Source organism: Peromyscus eremicus, chromosome 11 (genome assembly GCF_949786415.1).
Source record: "Peromyscus eremicus chromosome 11, PerEre_H2_v1, whole genome shotgun sequence".
NCBI lineage: Eukaryota > Metazoa > Chordata > Mammalia > Rodentia > Cricetidae > Peromyscus > Peromyscus eremicus.
The window spans coordinates 28,786,748-28,810,932 of record NC_081427.1 but is presented as its reverse complement, the minus strand read 5'-3'; the positions used below and the strand labels follow the sequence as shown (position 1 = coordinate 28,810,932).

Genomic DNA, 24,185 nt, shown 5'->3' with positions numbered 1-24,185 from the left:
ACGGGTATCTCCACTTTTAGGGAGGTGGAAGCTCTGGTGGTTAGGTAGGCTGATACTGTCACGGGGCCTGTGGTGATGACCCAAGTAACCCAGGAACTCATGCTCTGTCCCCTGGCCTTGGTGCACACTGTTGGACTCTTCCTAGCTCTAGTGAAGTCATCCCATGTAGACTCCAACATCCAATGTGTTTTCCTAGATACTCTCTTCGGGCATCCCTTAAACAAATTTTTTTTCCCAGTAGATGGGAATTTATGAGAGACTAGGGACAGACAATATCCCTGGAAGGGTGAGAGAAGAAGGCTTGAAGACAGACCCTACATGGTGGGGATCTAAGAATGTGGAGGCTACATTCCTTGGGATTTTCCTTAGAGTGCCAGATCAATTCCACTAGATGATATGAGCTCTCTGTCTGCAGGGCTATCCCTCACCTCATGGGTCTCAGACACAAACATCTGCCCTGAATTACCTCCACTGTTGTGGGAAGCACAAGGAGGAAGGACTGGAGCTGGCATGTGGGGTCTGTAGCTCCAGCTGCTGAGGGGATGTGTTGTGCAACCCAGAGAGAGCCTGGCTGACTGATGTCAGCTTTGCAGACAGTAGGTTTCCTAACTCTGAGTGACTTTATGGAGTGGGAAGGAGAGCAGCCAGATGTGCCCTACAGGCTGAGAGAGGAGGGAGTTTGCATGGCATGTTAGGCTGGGACTCGAGATAAGGACTGGGGACCAGGTCATAAGGAAGATTTAATTTCCAGCCTGTGTGTCTTTCGCTCTGTTCTTCTGCGGGTCCATTAGGCTGTTTGTTGTTCTAGAATTGTGAGGGTGTGGGAAGTGGGGTGGGCTTGTGGGTGGGAGCTACAGGGTGAGTCAGAACACAGTCCCCGATACTCACAGAAACCAGTCCACTGCGATGATGAGTGTGATGTCATCCGTGGGCAGGCCCACAGATGTCAGCACAATGACCATGGTGACCAGGCCCGCCTGAGGAATCCCAGCTGCCCCAATGCTTGCAGCCGTGGCTGTGATGCTGTTGACAGAAGGACCCAAACAGAGAAGTTTACAAATGCCTCCTAATGGAGAGTACCTCGCAAAACTCACATTCCCACGCTCGAATGGAAGATCTGCTATAGAAAAATGGAACTATGTAAATAAGAATCATCCACTGAGCTAACAGTCATACTAACTAAAATCGATCATGCACTTTTTATTACGTGTCAGCTGATAGGCCGGGCATGGTTTGCCTCATTTGATCGTCACAACGACCCTTGTGAAGTGAGCTTGATTACTGTGACCGTTTTTAAGTAAAGAAATTGGTGGCTATATCCTTTTCTATGTTCTTACAATCATTTTGTAAGGTCTAAAAGGAAGCGGGGGTGGGGGTGGGGGTGGGGGTGGTGACTCAGTGGTAGAGCAATTGCCTAGCACGTGCGAGAACTCACAGGTGAATCTGTGCTTTAAAGTGCCATAGGGTTGTAGTGACAATTTCTTTCTCATAATTGCCTTCCTCAAGAGGCTAAGTTTCCACGATTGTTGTCGCTACAGAATTAAATTCACTAATTCAAAAGCAGAATGATTTCTGAGCGAAATTCTATAGTGCTATAATTAAATCTCTCTCTCTCTCTCTCTCTCTCTCTCTCTCTCTCTCTGTCTCGTGTGTGTGTGTGTGTGTGTGTGTGTGTGTGTGTGTGTGTGTGTGTGTGTGTGTCTTCAGTATGGACCCAGCTACATGTGTGTTAATTGTCTAAGACTTATTTGATAGAGTGATGTGAGAGTGTGAAACTGTCTCCTCACGAATAATAAAGTATTGGCAAGATCTAAATGGCTTACGATTCCCCCATACTCCTTCCCTGCTGGGGCACTAGAGCGGCTAGTTTGTATGGCCACCTAGAATGAACTCAACACTTCCCAGCCTCCTAAATTCTGGATCATGACACATAGATGGAAGTGACTGGCCAGCCTCCGACTTGACTTCCCCTCTTCCTGCGGGCAAACATTTTAAGTGGTGAAAAGCCATCACGGCCCCCTGGCTGAAGGGGCCACCTAGAAACTTGGGAACTACAGCCTGCGTTTCCTACATTGTGGAACACCGACCAGCCTTGAGGGTTTTGTGGAGTCAACCTTAAAGAGAAATGTGTTTGTACCTTGTTTAGGTCACTGAGACCTTTTTCTTTATTAACTCATATACAGCTGCAGCTTTATCTTAACTCAGGGCTCTTCAGCCAATATGCCAAGGTGTGTCTGAGAACAGGCTATAGGGCACTGAGACACTGATCTCCAGCCTCCTGTGTGGTTATATTGGGGCTCCTGATCCCTGGAGATCCTACAATCCCAATCGCTGGTCAGCCTATGATCCCAATCGCTGGTCAGCCTATGATCCCAATCGCTGGTCAGCCTATGATCCCAATTGCTGGTCAGCCTACAATCCCAATGCCCGGTCAGCCTATGATCCCAATTGCTGGTCAGCCTACGATCCCAATTGCTGGTCAGCCTACGATCCCAATTGCTGGTCAGCCTACGATCCCAATTGCTGGTCAGCCTACGATCCCAATTGCTGGTCAGCCTATGATCCCAATGCCCGGTCAGCCTACAATCCCAATGCCCGGTCAGCCTACAATCCCTGATCATAATAGCCTAACCCCATCATTTCACTCTGTGTACACTGCAGCTATTACCCCTTCCTAACAACACACACCCAAATACAGAACATAACACATTTCTAAATACACATAAGAAAAATGTGGGGTGGGTGATAGAGATGAAACTCTTTTCCAAAGAGATCCAAAAACATACTTGAAGGCATAAAATCGAGATTTGATCTTGATGAGAGAGAGAGAGAGAGAGAGAGAGAGAGAGAGAGAGAGAGAGAGAGAGAGTTGAGAAGGACATGGGGGGTGCAGCTGCGGAATTCTGACGATAGGATGGGTATTTTGGAAGTCCTTTTGAGATTATTTCTTGTGGGTCTGTAGAATAAGTTTATTTATTCTTAGGAGATGAATGATGTACAAGTGACATATTGTGGCAGGAATAGAGAGGGAAGAAAGAAGGAACGAGAGAGGGAGAGCACAGACGTGGCAAATGTTAATTTGTAGGTCTAGGTAGAGGAGATTGTAATATTGTTTCAACTTTTCTGTATCTAGGGAAACTTCACTAAGGAGCAACTGTGGGAACCAAGGTTTGATTTCTAATATTGTTAATATTAGCTAAGTTCAAGCCCACAGCAGTGAAGGGCGCAGCTGCTCTGAACTTGGAGTCTTAGAGCCTCCTGCACTTGGTCCTTCCGGCTCCTTGCGTTTGCTCCGGTAGTGAGAAAGGACACAGGATTAAATCTGTACCTACGCGAGGGCTGTCTTTGGCAGGAATGACAGCTGCCCCTGCAGAAGGAAACTAAGAGATTGGAGAAAAGCACAAAAAAGGAAAAGTGCTTTTCACTGGACACCTTAAGTACGGGTTAAATGATTCTCCATAAAACTGAGTTCTCTGCCTTCCTTGCGTGGTCTGTCATTTATTTTATACTGTCCAAAAACTAACTCAAGAGAATAAACTAATCCAGTTTTCAAGGGTATTTTTGTTTTCCAATATTACCTATAGACATAGTTTAATGTTTTCAAATTTGGAGCATAACTTAATGTTTCTAAAACAGAATTTTTCTATACTATACATTTCTGTAGATATTAAAAATGAGCTAGGTATATCTGTAAATTCTGTATTGATAAACAAACCAATCTAGGGGTGTGGGAGCCCATTCTCGGGTTCCTCGTGGCTTTACCCAGCAGGTCCACATAGAGGATGATTGGACCACGGGCCTGAGTGCAGGTGTCTGAGATGGTCTGCACTTGGCTGTGCTGGGGGGAGGTCTTTTGCTCCACCCCTTGGCATTTCTATAAATACCCTAGGGCACAGAGAGTCAGGGCCCGTTGGAATAGGTTCCAGGCCCTCTCAAGGTTATCCTGTATTTTCTATCTGTTTATCTCCACACTCTAAATCCTTCTGTCTAATATTTCCTGCTGCTCTCACTCAAGGAAACTCTGGGGAACTGTGGGGTTGGTGGGCAGCTGCCCCACAAAGGGGTACATGGTATGTGTGGTACGGTTAATTACTAAAAAAGAAGTGTGTACATGTCTTTGCACTGGAAAAGGTCTTTGGAAATCAGTCATGGACAATGGTTACCTAACAGAAAGATTGAATATGGTAACAGGTAAGTTGTACTTTCCATGTCATACACTTCTGCATTATTTGAAAGAATATTTACACCTGAAGTTAAAATAGCTGAAAAATACGTAAACCCAAAACTGCTCCCTCCCACTCCAACCTCCTGTTTATGTGGGAGCCCCTTCCCAATCAAGTTCTTTGCCAACTTTGCACATTCAATCATTGGTTGAAACCATTCTGAAGGAAACATTGAGTAGAAAATCTTCTCTTGTACCTTATTGTAATAATCTGTCCAAAGTTCAGGTCAAAGTTGTTAACTTGAGCGATGAAAATGGCCGCCAAAGCCTCGTAGAGGGCGGTCCCATCCATGTTAATGGTGGCCCCCACGGGGAGCACGAATCTGGTGATGCGTTTGTCCACACCGTTGTTCTCTTCTAGGCACTTGAAAGTGATGGGAAGGGTGGCAGAACTGAGGACAGCAAAACAGGGCATGTCAGCTGAGTGCCCCCAAGAGTTCCGCGTTTTGTCTTTGGTCTTTGGCACAGACAGTTCCTTCCTCTCTCATGTCCTGACTAAGTCAGCACGTGTCTACATAGGGGTGTAGTGGCCTCACAGGGTCATGTGGCCACTCTTCTGTGCCTGGATTCCTCTGAGGAATTACTTGTGATTATTCCCGTACCACAGATGGATGCCTGGACCACATCATTTCCTCCCTTTCCTCTCAGGCAGACATCAATGGAAGACAAAAGGCCAGTGGCTAGGAAAAGGGTCTTCCTTCCCCTTCTCCCCCATCTCCTCACCCCCAAAAGGATTTACAGACAGCCGTTCCCTGGATCCCAAGGAGGTATGATCAGTGTCAGAAGTGAAAAGAGCCAGTTCAATATTCCCGAAATTTAAAACCCTGAATGAAATGCCTCTACTTACCCCCAACCCAAGAAGCTCAGGTCCAAGGTAAAGGCTTAGACACACTTTCTCAGAGGAGTAAGCCCTACGCGTGCACGTACCTCGAGGAGGTCCCCAGAGCGGTGATAAGGGCTTGCAGCAAACCTCCAATGAAAACCCAGGGGTTCTTCCGGGTTACCAGGAAGTAGAGGAGGGGCAGGACAATGACCGCGTGAATGAGGAGGCCGACAATGACTGTCACTGTGTACATGGCCAGCTGCCCCCCAATCACGCCCATGTCTTCCATCTCAACGATTTTCCCTGCGATCAAGAAGAGGATGCCCAGAGGTGCATACCTATGGAAAGCAGCGCATGCTCAATTAGAAGTCTGATCCCTATAAGTTGTTGCACGTAAGTTACCAAGTGGGTGGGGTTAATGAAGAGGGAAAGACAGGGCATTTCCAAAGTCCTGTAGAAACTACAGATGCCATTCTTTACTGTTTAAAATACACAATCCCCCAGATATTTCTAAGTTATTCTGAGTTGCTCTAGGACATCCCACCCTCTCCCCTCCTTAGGAAGAAGAATTTTTGGCTCTCTTATCTCCATTTTCCTAGACACAACTGGGGCCCTGCTTGGGTCTTCAGATGCCTGCAGTTCCCCTTCCCTCTTGACTCCTGCTAGGCACCTGGAACAGGCCACTGTACTAATATCCACCCTTTCCAGAACGTTTTCCATACCACAGCCTGCTTCCCGAGCTAAAGCAGGAGGCACGCTATGCCCTATAAGCTGTGCCATCATGTGGTCAGCTTTCTTAGTCTAAAATGGTGTTTCTCAATCTGTGGGTCACGACCCCTTTCAGGACGACAAATAACTCTTTCACAGAGGTTTCCTGTGACCATCAGAACACACAGATATTTGCATTACAGTTCATAATAGTAGCAAAACTACAGTTATGAAGTATCAACACAAATGATTTTATGGTTGGGGGGTGGTCACCACAGCGTGAGGAACTTTGTTATAGAGTTGCAGCTTTAGGAAGGTTGAGAAGCCCCGCTGTAGGGCCACTTTATTGCTTTCTCTCATAGCTATGTTCCACTTAAAATATTACTTGGTGATTTTCTTCAAGTCACCTTTTATACTTAAGTAAATTTCCTTTCACAGGAAATTTTATGTTACTATGCAAACTAAATACTAGTACCACTTACCATAAATAGAAGACCATAAAATAAACCCAGAGCTATTAAAATTAATAAAGTGTGTGGATGTACGACTGCAGTTGGGTTACAGGCATTTGCATTAAGTAATTATCCACAGGCTGTTACTCACGGCGCCTGCAAGAACGGGCAAATGACCCTATAATGACTCACACATACTGGACTAACCCTACTTGCTCAAAGGGGTGACTTTCAACTCCCTTCGCGTGATGTGTGCGCTAGGCTGAACCACACTGCCAAACGCAGAAGCCAATCACCCTTAAGGAGAAAGGTCTGCTGGGAACTGTGGAGGACTTGCTGCTGCAGCTCAAGCAATACAACACTCCTTTCAAAGGTCCTTAAAAAATGCAGGCCAGGAAGTCACAGAAGTACCTGTTCTCAGAAATGTAATAATTCAATGTCGAGTGTGTAGGCGAATGTACAGCTAGAAAAGCTACATGTGAGGTTCATTCAGTGGCCTTGAATGGGCTCCTTTCATGGAAGGGGTGAAAGGTGGAGGCATTTTAATAATCTGAAGATAAATGTCCACTTCCAGCCAGGCCAGGGTTTCAAAGCAGCCTTCCAATTGAAGGCTCCTGTGGGGACCACATTCTGACCTGTCTTTGTGCCAAGTTCATATTCGTCTTGTGCAAACTCCTAAAAAGTGGATTTCTATGGGCTTCGGGGGCATTAGAGACAAAGGATAGTTTTAATCATGTTGCTGAGTGAATGCTCTTCTCAGCGATTGATGCCTTCCTGCCCCAGGTGCCAAGAAGGACCCTAGATATTAAAAATAAAGGATGAAAGAAAAGCAACTCCCACATAAGGCCTGCGCCAAGCAAGGGGCTCTCTCCGTGCTGGGGACAGTTTACTCTCCAAAGTCAATGCTCTCCCCCTGTGGGTTTAGTTTTTCTTTTGTCCCCTGCTCTGAATTTTATTAAAGGAAGTTCTGTTGTAAGTTGTGGCTGAGCAGTCCATAATACTTCCTGTGAATCCTCTTGCAGGCCGCTACAGCTCTGCGACATAGATTTCTTTCTTAGGGTTCAGCTAGAAGGGAAAACTCATTTCCCACCCCCTTCCAATGTTCTAGGGCCTGTGTTTGCTTTTTTCTCCTCCTGGGAATGCTCTTTTTGTACAACTGGATGTGCCTAGTCATTCTGATCTGAGCAAAAATGTCACCCCAAGCCTTCTGTATCACCTAAAGCAAACAACACGTCTTCTCCTCCCTTTTACTTTTTTTTTCCACCACACTATGACTCAGGAATATGATATTTATTTGCTTGCTCATTGTTTGTCTTCCTTAAAAGTGTGTGAGACCCAGTGTGCCCTTGTCTGCTCTCTCTGTTTCTGCGGCTAGTATGCTGGGCCCTCTATTCTTATCATGGAGTAGAAACTCAATAACTGTGTGAATGAATAACTAAGCCCGTGTGGAGTGGGCGGATGGGGTGAGGAAGTCGAACCTTTCCAAAACAAGGAAGTACATTTAGGTTCAGGGCCTCTGCAGTGCCAGAAACACACCAACTTTCTTGTGGTTTCCAGGAAAAGATCACTGCTACCATCTGTCTGACTCATTGGCATCCTTCTCAAAACAGAGCACACACCCATTGCAATAGGGATCTTATACACAGCTAGGAAGCACATAGAAATACGTACCACATGATCACCGCTACCAATCTCATGATGGCTTCGTTAAGAGAATCAAAGAAATCTCTCAGGGCTTGGCCCTGCTCCTTCATGTTTCCAATCACAAACCCGAAGCACATGGAGAAGACAACTAGGCCCAGGGCATTGACCCCATTCACAGATCCAGGAACCGGTACCATCTCCTCCCGGATCCGGGTCAGGGTCTCCATGGCCTCTGACACGTTGTTGATCACGGCGCCCAGGACTGTCTCGTTGGCCTGGATGGGTACTTTAAAGCTCCTCTTCTCATAGCTGGTTTTAAACTTAAAAATGAGAAGCACAACAAGAATCAAGTGATTTTTATTTGTCTTTTTATACTTCCTTGCTGTCCAAGTTTCCTGTCATGATACATGTTATTTTGTATTCAAAGGACAGTGTTATGGACAGTATCTATACACCTACCCATGTATTATCTATCTAAATTGTGGCAAATCCCTATTTCTCAACACAGACACAGACACACTGAAATACATATGAACCACAATGCACACATATACACCCAAACACATGACAAATTACAATAAGGAGGGACTATCTGGCTAAAGACGTCAGACTCAGCGCACACACACCTTTGCTTTCTTCTGAAGTCTTCGTGAAATGACTCTAATGAGATTTTCAAACAGCCACAAATTCAAATATTCCTAAGTCCTTTTGTCTTCTATGGAGACCATGCACAAATAACTTACCATCCTTCATTTCATATCCTACAGCTGTGAAACGGGATAGCCACTGATTTTACCTCACAGGGTTGTGGCAATGGCCAAGTAAAGCACCACAAGGGACAGCATTGTGTAAAATGTAAAGTACAACATTAATGTGGACTAATGATATTCAGTGACAATTCCCTTCAGCAGTAGACTTGTTAGAAACTTCAGAGGACAGGAAAAAAAAATCGCAAACAACTGATCATCGGGTCATTCCTAATTCCTGTTCTTTTTTGTTGTTGTTGTTTGTTTTTCCAGACAGGATTTCTCTGTGTAGCTTGCAGCCTGTCCTGGAACTCACTCTGTAGACCAGGCTGGCCTCAAATTCACAGAGATCCGCCTGCCTCTGCCTCCTGAGTGCTGGGATTAAAGGTGTGCACCACACCACCCGGCCATAAATTCCTATTCTTAGTAGCTCCCTGCTTAGTAAGTGGTGATGATAATCTTCTTGCTCTAAGACCATGCCACTTCTCTCCTAAGCCAAGTCTTGCCCTTCCCCCACAACTCCTGTGTAGATAATCCAGTCAGCAAGTGCTGAGAACATTACTATGGCCACAGTTAAGCCTATCCTGCTATGATCTCCAGAAAAGTGAAATCCCTACCCTGGCCTTGATAGCACTGGTCCTAAAGCAACAGTGAGTAGCAGTGTGTGATCGTTGACTGGGTTTAGAATCTAAGGAAGAAGGCATGGCCACACATGAAGTACTCGGCTATTTTTGTACCAAGAATGAGCAGGAGACTTTCTGGTCTATTGGAAAGCTACCATCTCCAAACAAGGCCCTGGTCAGCTGTCAATACGGTGGATTGCTGGTCATTTTAAAAACACATAAAATTCTATTAACAGTCAACTCTCAGTCTCTTCACTGGGGTATTTGTGGATTCTGTGGATTCTCCAGGGTACATTTTCAGGCCTGGTCATCCGGTCTTAAGCCTCCTACTCTTCACCTTTAGATGTAGTTTAGAGCCTCCCCAGAAACCTTATTTACACTCTAGTCTAAGCCAAATAGATCTTAGGGCAACACATTTGCTTCCCCCTCACAGTCCTGCAATTGCACCCAAACTAAACACAAGCCTGTAAAGGTCAGCACTTTTCCCGTCTAACAGATCTAGAAATCAGCATTTTTGATGTCATCCATTGCCAGCTCATGAACAGACAGACTCACGATGCTGGGTTGGTGTGCTGGATTGAAAGGGATTTATTCTTTATTGTTGCTGTAGTTCTTGAAAAAAGGAAGTTAGATTTTTGGCTGCCTGAGCATTTTTTTTTTTTTTACTTTTGTGGTCCTGGGAACTAAACTCGGGGTCTTGAATGCGCTCTCTAAGCACCCTACACCTAGTCTGTGTCCACATCTCTCTTTTTGTTACACACACACACACACACACACACACACACACACACATGCATAAAATTAAAATTTTGTTGCATTTATTTATCTAATGGGGGTATGGGCACATGCCATGGAGCACATGTGGGGTCAGAGAGCAATTTGGGAGGGTCATTTCTTTTCCTTCCAACATGTGGGTCCCAGGGCCTGACTTCAAGTTATCAGGCTTGGTGACAAATGCCTTTACCAGCTAAGCCATCTTGCCTGCCCTTTGCTTTATGTTTTGAGACAATGCCTCATTAAATCACCAAGGGTAGGCTTGAACTCACTCTGTAGCCCAGGCTAGCCTTAGGCTTGTGATCCTCCTGCGCTCTATTGGCTTTTTTTTTTTTTTTAAAAGAAGGGAGTGTGTTTTGATCTTGCAATCTGCTTGTGCATTAGCTTTTACAAATAGTCTAAGGGAGGGGGAAAGATGGTGTCTCACATGTGTACAACCCAGTTCTCCATGAGGTCAGGGTTTGATTTTACTTTGTATATCCCAAGCAGAAAGATTGGGTGAATTGAACCACGGAGAGGAGTGTTTGGGAAGTAGCATTTAATCTACAGTATATTTCCCCTTTCACAGCTTGGGCAACAGAGCTTTTTTAATCAAGTGAGGTGAGGAAGAACTATATTTCCCAATACTAGAAGATATTTGTACCCATCAGGTAGAGAGCCAAGAATTGCTAAGATAAGGGGCAGAAAGGGCTGGACCTCACCATGACCTCCAGGTAGAGTCTCTGGGTTGCTTTCTAGGAAGCAACATGGAGCGGTAGGAAGAGGATGGAAGTCACAGACCTGAATTCTGGGTCTGCCATTTACTACTTGTGAGAACCTGTGCTTATTACGTAATCCCCCCATTCTCATAAATGAGCAGCCTCCTGAGTGAAGACAGTGCTACTCACTGTGTTCCTGGGAGGACTAAAAAGAACATTGGTGCTTGGCACACAGCAGGCATTTCATAAATGATGATACCATTCCTTTCCAATATGGTTCTTCTCTAGAATCCCTAGGACTCTTCATAGACTTTTAATAAGCAGGCCGGTGATTTTTAAACCAAGCCCAGAAACCAGAATAATCTGTCTAACTTTAAAGCAAGTTGTTAGTACATTTATTTATATTTGAATTTACTCGCTTTGGTGAGTTTTTGCATGGGAACCCAAGGAGAGGAAGAAAGAGAGGGCCTCCTAATTAGTCCTCTTAAAGATAACATAGACTAAATGTGCTGTTTGTGTGTAATATGAGTGTGCCTGGCAACTAGGACACCTTTAACACAAGTAAAGGACCATGTTACCTAAGTGTCCCAGGTAATCCTGGTGCTTTCTGTATAGTTGGCCAGAAGTATTTCTTACTGTAGAGAAGGAAAAGGCAAGAGAAGAGGGCCCTACTGGCTTGATATGTCCAAGAGGTATTTATGTTTTATTATTTTTAACCGTGTGTGTGTGTGTGTGTGTGTGTGTGTGTGTGTATGTGTGTATGTGTGAGTGTAGGTATGTGTGTGTGAATTCAGGTGCCTGGAGAGGTTAGGGATGTTGGATCTACTGGAGCTGAAGTTCCTTGGGTTGTGAGTCACTGGACATAGATGCTGGAATCGGAACTTGGATCCTCTGGAAGAGCTGTCAGTACTCATAACCACTGAGCCATCTTTCCAGTCCCCAAAGAAGAATTTAAAAGGTGACTTGGCAGCTGGAGAGCGTTTACCTGTTTAAAGCAGGCTTCCACCAGATTGGGAGGGAACATGTTCCTGCAAAGAAAGCAGCAGTCATTTGCAAAACTTCCCCAATAGGAACTTTGTTTCTTAAATACTGCACCATTGTGTCTAAGGTAATGAATGAAGTAGCAAACGGAAAAACACACATTGTGACTTGAAACTGGATACATGGTTATTCCTAAGTATGGCCCATGCAATTCAACCCAAATATCCTCCTCTTAGCCCATGGGAGTTTTTCATTCAGCCATTAGATTATTTAAACCTCCCTCCTTGGAAGAAACAGAACAGAGATGATTACTCCATCAGCAGGGTGGCTGACTCTGTACATATCCAAAAGTGGTTATGTTGTGGTGGTGCTATGGGTCTAGGGATCAAAAGATATGATTCAAAAGACATGATTAGTTGCACCATGGACTATTTTCCTCTGCAAGCTTTCAGGGAGATAGAGACAGCATCCCAGAGAGTCCCAGCTCTTTGGGAGTCAGTGAAGAGCTTGACCCAATATTTGAACTTGAGGCCTCTGTGGCAAGGTTTGTCACTTCCTCAGAGATTGTATCAGAGTGATGATTTGAGGAGGAGAAACAGTCTTGCTCAGGAATGTGGCACTGGCCAAGTCAAAGACAACCACTTGTGTCTCAGTTGATTCATCTACAAAGGAGGAGAGTGGATTGAACTACCATTAAGACTCTACGATGGGAGACTGGGAGGAGACAGGACTCTTGAACTGGAGATTCTAGAGATTGTGTGCTGTCAAACTCATACTTTAAGGCTATAATTGTTTGACTCTTTCTTGTTGCTATCTGGACCCTCCAGTGTCCTTTTCCTTCCAATCTTCGCTCTGTGGGTTTTTTCTATGACACAAGCGTACATTCAAAGAACTTCTAACATAAATGCCCAAGTGAAGGAAGGGGCAGGAGAGCCACACACTTTTTACTGGGGCCAAGGATAGAAACTTACGATGCTCTGATGGGCCAACAGATATAGGCCGGGGATAACAAGATCTCAATTTTCAAAGGCAAAAGTGACACAAAAGGACAATATAATATTCCTAACCCGAACTAACCATTTGTTCATAGGAAACATAGTAAAAGTTGTAATTAGTTCCATGAACTTAATAAAAACATAGTTATCAGTTACTAATTTGCAGGGATCTTTTTTATAATACTTCTTAACTTTTTGAAATTATAATATAATTATATCATTTGCCCTTCCCTATCCTCTCTCCACCTCTCCCCAGGGACATGTATCTTTGTTATTGCTCTCACCGGGCAGGGAATAGAAGGCAGTTAGAGCATTGGGATGTACTCTATGAAAAGGCTTTCAAGAATCAGTCCCTTGAAGAAGCTTCTTTCAGACCAACCATTGGGAACCCTTGGGAGTGGCTATCGAGCATAGGCAACTTTGGGTCTTTGCAGGTAAGATGTAAAGAGAAGAAAAGGTTAAGCTTTGATGGGAAGGACTAGGGCCACAGAGTTAGAGAATGCAAAGCAGTCAGGAATCTAGAGGCCTGTGTTAGGACATCCTCCATTTGCCCTGCTAGATCCATCCAGCATTCCGTGCAGAGCTCTAGGATCTAACCCGTAGGGAACACAGCATATGGATTTGCTGGCTTTCTGATTCCTTTTGGCTTTGTTTAGTGGCATTTGCTGACAGCTTACAGGGTAATAAGAGAAAAAAAAAAGTATATCATATGCCATCAGTCCCTTGCCCTGTTCAGCTTCCTACTTGTCTCATTATACCTTAGGGCCTCCCTGAATCTGTTCAGAGACAGGGTCTTGATATGCAGCCCAGGTGAGGCAGGCTTCAAATTCATGATTCTCCTGTTACAGTCACCCAGGGCAGAGATTATAGTTTGTACTCTTGTAAATATTATTTTAAGGTGTGTTACTTTTGTTTATGTTGCATTTGTTTAACTCTGTGAAGCCGTGTTACTGTGCCTGTCTAAAACACCTGATGGTCTAATAAAGAGTTGAACCACCAGTGGCGAGGCAGGAGAAAGGATAGGCAGTGCTGACAGGCAGAGAGATTAATAGAAGGAGAAATCTGGAAAGAGGGAAGGAGAAGGAACAAGAAAGGAAGGAGGAGGACTTCAGGGGCCAGCTACTCAGCCACCCAGCTACACAATCAGCAACAGAGTAAGAAAGAAAAGTATACAGGAATAGAGAAAGATAAAAGTCCAGAGGCAAAAGATAGATGGGATAATTTAAGGAAAGCTGGCTAGAAACAAGCCAAGCTAAGGCTGGGCATTTATAATTAAGAATAAGCCTCCATGTGTGATTTATTTGGGAGATGCATGGCAGGCTCCCTAAAAGAGCAAAAACAAACAAAAGCATTGCACAGCCATGCTGACTTTCAGAGTTACTTTTGAATATATAGAGTGCTTGTTGTTAAGATCTGACTGATCCAAGGGCAGGTATGTAGAAAGAAAGAAAGAAAATGTCAGGCTCAAACTTTGTCTTGCTCTGATGATCATCAACTCCATTTCAAGTGTTGGGTAAGACTCAATTGTAATCAGCATCTTGTTTGTTTATAATACACTATTGAAGAGCATCCTCAGACTTTTTATACTGATCTGCCAAATCCTTTCTTTGCAAATAGTATAAAAGAGGGAACATTAGTCAGGAATGGTCAGATGAACACGGAAGTCCCTGCTGAACCACGCTGTGGCTTGTACTGGACAATGATACAGGCCAGGGAATCTAAGGACCACACTATACTTTGCTAAAAACTATCTTACAGAGCAAGACTTGGGGAAAGAACATCAAGAATTATCCAGTTAATCCAGGATGAACTGCACCGTGGAGACAACTCAGAGATGAGATTTTTGAATCCCACAGCAGGACTCTCCAGATCATCTCCTTCTTTTTCATCTCACCTCTTCTGCATGAGATCAGAAGACAGAGCCTCAATATCAACTTCCGTTAGCAGGAGGGAGAAATGTGACTTCCACTTCAAGCCTGACAGGGCTGGTCCTGTCAGATAACCTCTTTGAGAGTTTGGTTGGCTTCCCAAAATAAGAAGTGTGTGGTCAGTGTATACCCTAGGGTCGGGTTACAAGGACATACCTGATTAAATCCAGGAAGGCATCTGCGGCAGTCACTTGTACAATTTTACCTTCTCTGTACATGTTTTCCTTTGTGCCCTTTCCAGGATGGATGATGATGACAATGATTATGCCAATCACCACAGCAATGATGGTGGTAGTCATGTAATAGACTACAGCTCGCATGCCCATCTTCCCTGATGCCTTACTATCTAGGGCCGCCATTCCTGGGGAACGCAAACAGAAGATTTTCAGGAAGTCAGTTTGAGGGATTCTCCAGTGGAAGACAATGGGAACCTCATTTCCTTCTACACCTGCTTCCCTTCATCCCTCCCAGAAATACCAACTGTGAGAATTTGTCAGTGAACATGTGATCACCCATGTTCTACTCCAGATTGATTTCATGGGACCAAGTGACACCAGTTTCCTAAAAGCTTGAGGTGTGATTGATTTCTTCCCTTAGTTATTATAAGTTGGGGGAACCTACGCGTGTGAGTAGTGTGTGTTCGTGTATGAGAGTATGAGCATAAATTTCCATCAGGATAGTGTAAGTTTACCCAAGTCTAAGCACTGTGTTGAGTCACATACATAAGCTGCCATTGAGTTATTATTTTATATGTGTGTTATGGAGTCTTTTGGATGTCTTTTATGTAACATTTGTTTTTAATACAAGCACTTGCCAATCTATCTTCAATTTGTTTTTCAGGCAAACATTGGGTTCTAAAGGCCAAAGTTTTCATACCACATCTCTGCTCTTTTATTTCATCTCATTTAATAAAGTTGAAAAAATTATTCTTTGTGGAGTTCTCCTTATTCTTATACCCCACCTCCCTCTTCCTTGTCCCATAGGACACCTCATGACATGTTAAAAATACCCCTTCTTCTTGTTTTAAAGACATATTCAGTGTCTGCTTAAGGGGAAGTCCAGTGTTAGTCCAGTGGAAAAGGACATATGGCTTTTAAGGGCTCCCAGTGGTACAAGCTAAGCTGCCCAGTATGGGTGGTGGGAACCGAACTTGGGTCCCCTGGAAGATCAGAAAGCACTCTTAACTACTAATCCATCTGTCCAGCCCCACTAGTTACTGTTTGTGTTTTTATAAATGTATTAAAAGGTAATAGTGCATTTCTTTTTCTTTTAATGATTTATTTGCTTTTATTTTATGTGCATTGGTTATTGTGTGCATGTATGTCTGTGTGAGGTTGTTGAATCCCCTGGAACTGGAGTTACACAGTTGTGAGCTGCCATGTGGGTGCTGGGAATTGAACTTGGGTCCTCTGGAAGGGCAGTCATGGCTTTTAACTTCTGAGCCATCTCTCCAGACCCATTAGTGTATTTCAATAATAGATATCAGTGCCCACATTTATACAAACATATTTAGGGTAAGCGTTGAAAAAAGTATCCATGATTGTTAAGTAACTGGTTAAACTTGTCTAAAAATGTTGACACAAAGGTACTGAAGGAGAGATTGAAGTTATGACTTTCCATTTATAATTCCAATCATATTTGAATTGTATCACTTATAATTTTTATAAGCATTTACTTAATAATCACCAAAAGTCTAAGGTTCTAGTGAATAGCAAGTAGAGTGTAATGGAAAGTCAAACTTAGACTTTATGTAACTAAGTTTTGTAAATGTGATGCCCCTGACACAACCAGCCACAGCTCTCACAGATGAGGAGGCTGACTGACTTTAGTGCGTGACCTTGACCTCTTATCCTTGAAACCCAGGGTTAAGTGTCCATTTACTGAGATGACACCACTCAGGGCTTCAGCGACATTATAACTGGGCTAATATGTTCTCAGCAGACCTGTTCATGCCCCATTTTCATTCTCAGGTCTGATTCATGTGTCAAAATATCTTTATGTGGCTGTAATTGCTATGCTATTTCCTCTAAGGGGCCCACTCTCTTGCAGGCTTGCCTGACTAGACATCACTGGACTACGTCATCCTCAAGGCTCTTTCTCTGTCTACTTAGTGAGTAGCATAAGTGCAATGGCTGATATCTCTGCTAGGAGGTACCAGGTGGCAGTATTTTCTTCCTCTCAGAGGAGGTTTTCTTTTCCTCTGCCTCCTATCCTGTAGTCCTTTTCAGATGTCTTCTCTGATGCTTCTGCCCATGACTGCCAACCTATAAGCTATTTAAAGAGAACACTGGTGGTCAAGATAGCATTGGGTCCAAAGTTGCAGACAGAGGAGGAGGTTTCCGTACCCCTCCCCCTCCCCATGGCCAGAGGGATGGGAGCATTATCATAGTACCCACAGCTATAGGGACAGTACCTTTAGGAAATGGTTTATAGGTTTCTAAAAACATGCTTTGAATGAAAACCAACATGAAAGTATCTTTTCATACTTTCTAATTCTGAAATAACAAAGACAACCATCAGAAGGTGTTTTCTTAGCAATAAGCACAAAATGAGAATCATTAATCAAAGAAGAGGTCTTGCCCACATCTGCATATTGGCCCTTTAGTTTTGAGAGAATATAGGCTGCTATTGTCTCAACCAAAGAAGATCCCATCACTAACCAATTCTCCGTGGAAGTCCTTCTCCTAAAGGGAGCCTGATGTCCTACACAGGACCACTTGCTCATTCCTGCTCCTGCAATACTTCGGCTTCTAAAACTAAAGACGCTACCGAGAACAAGGCCATTTGTTGTTGTCAGGGAAACAGCAGGACAGATGTGTACAACTTGTTCCTCACACAATGGCCTTGAAACTAGTGGGGCCAGGAAAATGATAGGAGAATTCTGGAAGACAAACCTCAAGCAAGCAGGACATTGTTCTTCCTCTCCCACACCTGAACTCTAACCACCCTCCCCTGCCCTCATGATGAAATGTGAGAGACCAAGTTCTACGGCAGAGACTAAACACACATGAAGAGAGTCTGGGGCAAGGGAAGAGAGACTACTAAATCACTTTGTAGAAAAGGAAACTTTGGCAGGAATGTCCCAAATGTTTAGAGAGGGAAAGTTTGCATAGATCCGTGTCATTTAGTTTAAAATATAGGGGAGAAAAGGTCACTGAGGTGATGGGAGACAAGAAGTCACTTGGGTAGGGGAGTGCGTTACGATAGCCGTGCATTCGTCTAACATGTCTGAAAAACGCATTCCAGAGTGAGTTGTAAAGATAGTGATCTCACTAGCCTTTTTTTTTTTTTCACTTGACATCTCAACATCTGTATTAGGAAAAAACCTGCCACCAGAATCCTGAAATCCAAAAGAAATCTTACATTGTGTTCTTGTAAAGTATCATGATGGCTCTCCCAGGTACAACAACATGCCCATATGGTTTGTATACTTTGAATTAACCTCTACGTTAATCTGTAGGCTCATTCATAAAGTCCTGATGCCGTATACTCATTTAATTCCATGGCGTGGCATAACGCTGATATCATTGATACAGTTTTGTAGGTAAAGAAACAAGAGCCCAGAGAAGTGAATGACTTGCCCAGTGTTTCACAGCTAATAACCGCAGTGGCAACATCCAAGCCATGCCTCTGAAAGACCACCTTGCTGATTACATCCTCTCAGGAGTTGCCCACATAACACTTCTTGTTCTCCATGTGGACTCTCCCTAGCTTTCATGGGCCGAGTTGAGACAAAGCCCTTGGTTTGAGAACACTGTTATAGGGATGTAATTATGGAAAGTCTCTGCTCAGTTCCTCTCCATGCCTTAGAGCTACCCAAGGGCCAGGCTGAGTAGTCCTCGTCATGGGAAGGAATAGCTAGAGAGCTGATCTGGCAGAGCGAACCCTCCCTCCACTCCCGGAAAAGTGGTCCAGAGCAGACAGGCAGGTAGTAATGGAGGGTGGAAGGCCATTGATTTTTCTGGCTTCTGAAAAATCTATTTATCAATAAGCAATTATCATGCAAGTAACCGTTCCTGAAATCCTTCAATATATGTAAGAGTTAAGCACTGAAAAGAGATTAAACAGGATGCTTTCTAGACTCTCAAAGATTAAAAAATTGCTACAAATACTTGTGTGTCTTAGGTGGCAGGCCCTTGAAGATAATAAGAAGCAAATGTCTTGAAGCAAATATAGAATAACTTTTTTACTTATGAAGAAAGCCTTTAGGTAATCAGTTTAGTACAGCAAATATGCACCAAAAAATTCATGGGATATTTTGAAGGGGGAAGAGAGGAGTATTTCCTGCATACTATGTGGACCTCTGAATCGTAAATTAAATTTCCTTTTGATACAATGTTTTGTATGACTTGGATAAATGAAATATGTCTTCAGCCAAGTTTTAAAGGGGAACATAAATAACGCCAAGCTCCCGAGGTTCTGTCATTTTCATGGATTCCACTCTCCCATCTGCTAAAAAATCTATGCCTTACAAATGGACGTGTTTCGGTCTGCTTCCCTCACAATTCCAGTCTCTGGTTTTGGCACAAGAAATGCAAAGCAGCCTTCTGTTTTGAATTGTCTCTCCACGTATTCTCATGACACTTCATTGCTCTTCCAAGGCCCCTGGACCAGGCCCAGGAGGGACAGAAGAGGGCAGTGGCAGCTGCTGATTCAAGATGATTGCTCTGCTTCGGTTCCGAGTTCTTCTTAGACGTGTTCCTTCTTCACAATGCACTCCCAAGCCCTCATCTAATGAAAGCCGCCTGTTTCCAGCCCTCCTAGAATTTTAAGATGGGCAAGCTTACAGCAGAGGACTCAAGGATGAACATGTACCGTATTCATGGGAATACAAGGTGATGTGGCTTTTAAAGATGGGAGAATTAAACTCTAAAAATACCATTTATTTCATGTGCATATGGTAGATCGAGAATTGAGTCCCGGTGTCTTGAGCAGCTGTCTCCTGCTGAGTATTGGGCAAACAGTCATCTACAAAGGTGTTGGAACCAGAGGGTCAAAAGGTCACAGAGGGAGGGGCAGTGGAGGTAGGGTGTGAGCACCCAGCAAGTCATTTTAAATCCCTGACTAAAACTCTGTGGACATCTTTTGTATTGCAATATTTTCTTCTGGCTCTTTACAGATTAGACAGTAAAGAACACGAAAGTTCTACAGTTCTATTCACCTTTGAGCCCATCTTTAAAAGTCAGCTTTCAAATTGTTGGTAGAGAATGGTGTGTTGTCACACTGGGCCTGGTGGTATATAGACCTGTAGATTCTAGCTACTCGAGAGTTCAGGATTACAAGTTCAAGGTCAGCCTGGGCATCTTAATGGTATTCTAGCTCTAAAGGGAAAGTATGAGGTGGGCCGGGGCTGTAGCTCTGCGGCAGAACATTTGCACACTCCTGTCTTAGTTTCTCTGCTTGCTGATCTAGTTCATTCTTTCAGGCGAGCACACAGGAGTAATTGCTACTGTTCTATCTTTCCGTACTTTTGATGGAAGAGTGAGTGAGTTAACAAACAGACACCAAAAGAAAAATAGACAGAGAAAGGTGAGGACAAAAGGTGAGTGCTGACTTCTCAGGTTGTGAAATTGGTTTAGTTGGTCATGACCGCATTTTTTCTTAATCAACTCACAGAGAAGAATAGCACAGGAAATACTAGAAGGTACTAAATGTGGTAAAGACGAGCAGTGTTTGGTGATGTTTTTCACCTTCCTGCCTATCGATAGGAATGTGCCAGGCCACACTGTGAGATGCATTTCTCATTCTGGGTTCGGATTTACCAACACTGGTTATATCCCCCCCTCAGCTGGCAACAGGGGCTTTAAAAAGGAACCACAGACTGTTGTGTTCCCCTTCTCTTCTTCGTCATCACCAGGGACTCTGGGATACTCCTCAGACCTCGGAACTAGTGTCTTTTCATGAGCGGCGGTCAAAGGAGTCAGGGTGCTGGCTTCCAGCGTCTGCTCCTGGTTGGAACAGAAATCTTTCAGGCATTATTGTTAGAATTCTGCCCTCACTCCAGCTGCATGACTGCACATGCGCAGTTCAGGAGGTAAGCGAAGGGTCTTGCATCTTACGTCATTAGTGTGCACTAGTGACTATGTGCATGTGGTGTGGTCACGCAATCAGCGCATGCGTGGTGTAGATCTGTAAGCCTGCTTGCACATGTTCATGGGGAAGCCTTAAAAAGCCAGACACAGACACCACTCTCTCTATTCTGTTCTCCATCCCCCCCCCACCTTTCTTTCTGCTCTCTCCATGTGCACCCCCCCCCCCAGGCCTGGTTCTTCTGCCTCCACCCCTCTTCCTCCCAATAAAGCTCTGACACTGGGTAGTCGAGGCTCATGACCTCTCCGTGCGGTAACCAGCGCCGTTTATCATTCTTACAATTATGATAAGGGAAAAGCTTCATTTCATAGAATTTTCTGTAAAGAAGGCAAGTTCCTCTGTGTGGTGTGTGTGTGTGTGTGTGTGTGTGGGTGCCTGAGTTTGTGGGGTCTGAAGGAGGTACTCAAGTGTCTTCCTTTGTTGCCCTTTGCCTTAACCCCTTGAGAGAGGGTCTCTCATTAAACCTGGAGCTTGTGAGTTTTTTTCTGGGCGAGGCTGGTCCAGCAAACCCCAGCACTCCTCTTACTTTTGTTCCTTGTCCTCATGGCCCTTAAGTTATAAGTACATATAACTATAGTAACTTTTTTCTTTTAAAATCTAATTTCCATACAGTACGTTTTGATCATATTCCTTCCCTTCCCCAACTCCTCCCACATCCTTCCCACTACCTCCCTACCCACTCAACTTCACATTTATTCTTCCTATCTGTCTGTCTCTTTCTTTCTCAGCAAAAACAAAACCTTGAAAATCAAAACTATCTTCAAAAAAAAAGCAAGAAACCAATAAGACAGAAACAAAACAAAATAACCAGGTACTTTTTGATTGGATTTAAGTCCCATTCCAAAGAGATAGAATCCATACCCAACAGCATTAAAGTGGCCGAGAACCTGAGACTAGAAAGGTCATGGGCATAGGGGAAAACCTACCACTATTGTCCTGCTAGATGAGCACAGCAATAAAATGAGTCCTAATGACACATTGCTATACCATAAATCAGTGCCTTGATCAACCCTCATAGGAGAAGCTTTTACAGCAGATGGTAATTAATATAGAGGCCCACAACTGGACAATGTGTGGAGAGGTAGAGTCTTTGGAGCACTCTGCCCTTCCCCTCAAGGTTCAGAGACTGATGTGAAAGAGAAGGCAGAAAGATTGTAAGAGCTAGAGGGAATACATGACCCCAAGGAAACAGTGTCTTCCAGACGTAAAAGGACTGGTGCTCGTAGGAACTTGTAGAGACTGTGACCCCATGCACTAGACCTGTAAAAGTGCAAACCAGACAAAATCCCAGCACTGAGAAAAGGAAGTACCCATGCTTAACCAAGAAGCCATTTGCAATTGGTACCTCTTGGCCGGGGAAAATTGGCTTTGTCAAGTGGAGCATCACTAGGTACACAACCACAGTCCAGGACAGGCCTCGTGCCCAGGATTAGTCGGCCAACACAGAATGGACCCCAGGGCCAACTTTTGAGTGCTGGGCATCCAAATTTAGGTCCTTATCCTCATGCTTGTACCTCAGACTTTCTTAGTAAGTCATTTCCCAGAACTTTTTTTTCCTTTTTGGGACAGGGTCTCACTATGTAGCCAGAGCTAACCCAGAACATACTATGTAGCCCAAGTAATCACGACAACCCTTCTCTCTCAGCCTCCTGAGATTGCAGGCTTGAGCCACCCTGAACATTAAGTTGTCTCCACAAAGACTCAGAGAGATATTACAGCTTTCTCTTCAAGTTCAATTATAAATATTTTCACGTGTTTTTTTCTTTTTCTTTTTTTTAACCTCAGCCAAAGTTTCCTTCCTGGTGATGGCTGATCATATCGAGGAACCTTTCTTTTTGTTATCCTGAATGACATTTAGCTTTAGAAGGTTGTATACATGAAAGCAACCGGCGCTAACACTTGACGGCATATATGACGGTATATAATTTGTCAGGAAAATTGATTTTTTAATTTGACCTCTAAAACTTGTTAACCACGTCTTTGAGCTCCAGTGTTCCCTAGAAAAAATGAAGCATAGGAAAGTAAACAAGGAACACTCATTTTGAAAGATTGGTCAATGGGAAAAAAAAATCAGTGGAGCGGACAATATTACTGGTGGCAGAAAAAGCCAAATAAATCACTTTTTTTTCCCTCAGATTTCGAGGACTAAGCAGACGGTCTTTTTTCTTTTTCTCTGGCCATAGCTGTGGTGCAATTGTTTTGCTTTGCTTTTCGACTCACATAGACAGAAGCAGAGAGGGGAAACTGAGGTCCATTATTGCTACCTCTAATACCAGCGCCAAAGTGTCTGTTGGCGTAACCTTGGCCTGGAAACTCCTTCTCTTGGCCTCAATGGCAATGAGATCCCTGAGTGCCCACGCTTTCGCTCTCTTAGTTCTGGTCCTAATCCAGCCCTGTAATTCTGGTGACGCTGTTTACTCTGGACCCTACCCCAGGGACTTCCTGTCAGTCTCAGAGAGGTCACCGGAAATGGTCGTAGGGGGCAACTCTGAAACTCTTGTCTCAGAGGCTCCCAGCTGCTGGTGCGAGGCCCCCTGTGAGGTGGTTTAGATGCCCATTTACCCTTCACATTAGCCCATCCTTTACTCACAGTGTTGGAATGTGTCACACAATATGCTTTTTGGAAGAGGAACCAGAGAGTAATTTATCTTCTTTATGTGTGCTAAGCAGGGCAAGAGGGAGAGGCGAGTGGACCCACGACAGGCAGGGGAAGAGGGATTAGTAACAGCTGACAGCCTCAGACCAAGACCTTTTCTTCAGTTACCTCATTGTAACAGCCCAGCACAAAGGAATCACTGTCTTCCTGCCAAGATTTAGAAACCCCAGGACCATGGAGAAAAGCAGGAAAAAGACAAGTGTGTGCTGGGTAGAGGGGACATCAGGGTGGTCAGAGACTCCTGGTCATACCTGGAGAGCTGACTTTGAAAATAATCCCCTTGCTTGTGGGAAGACGTGCCTTCCTCTGCACGGTAGGCCTCTAGTGGCCCCCACCAGGAGCCCTAATAGTGGGAAAGTAGGTGAATTCACTAATAGAACGGGCCTGCGGAGGCGGTCAATGGCTTTGGGTTAATGAGGGGAAGTTCTTTGAGGGCCAGAGCCCCAGCTGAGGGCCCCCTTCTGTCTTTCCCCCCTCCCAAATCACAACTGGCAACCAACCACTGGGTGAGTAGTTTGTGATTTCCAAAAACAGCCCTTTTTACAGTTGGGTTATGTTTCCTGTCATGGAATAGACCTTCCTGCAGGCCTTTTTTTTTTTTTTTTTTATGAAGATGACCACGACAGTGTGTCTCCTAACTGCCGGAATGCTAAATGGCCACGAACGGATTTTACAACTGGGCTCCGCTTGTCCAAAGTTAGCCAGAGGATGTGTGTAGTTGAGAGCCGAACATGGCAGATGTCAAGTGGGGGGTAGGTTGCTTTTTTCTTCCCACGCAAGGCTCGTCCCTCCCAGAAGGAAAGGAAGTGTAGTGAAAGCCCCAGAGAAGTTGAAAACAGCATGGA

General features: G+C 44.2%; 1 protein-coding gene across 1 annotated transcript in view; it reads right to left on the bottom strand.

Moving 5' to 3' along the window:
* Slc1a3 (solute carrier family 1 member 3) overlaps positions 1 to 24,185 on the bottom strand; it is a 78,785-nt gene that overhangs the window by 3,731 nt on the left and 50,869 nt on the right. Inside the window, exons 4-9 of the mRNA XM_059276490.1 lie at positions 14,751 to 14,955; positions 11,676 to 11,718; positions 7,877 to 8,169; positions 5,150 to 5,383; positions 4,420 to 4,614; positions 889 to 1,023 (exon numbers count right to left, since the gene is read on the bottom strand). Of these exons, the coding sequence (XP_059132473.1) occupies positions 889 to 1,023; positions 4,420 to 4,614; positions 5,150 to 5,383; positions 7,877 to 8,169; positions 11,676 to 11,718; positions 14,751 to 14,955 (1,105 nt within the window). The remainder of the gene's footprint in view (positions 1 to 888; positions 1,024 to 4,419; positions 4,615 to 5,149; positions 5,384 to 7,876; positions 8,170 to 11,675; positions 11,719 to 14,750; positions 14,956 to 24,185) is intronic.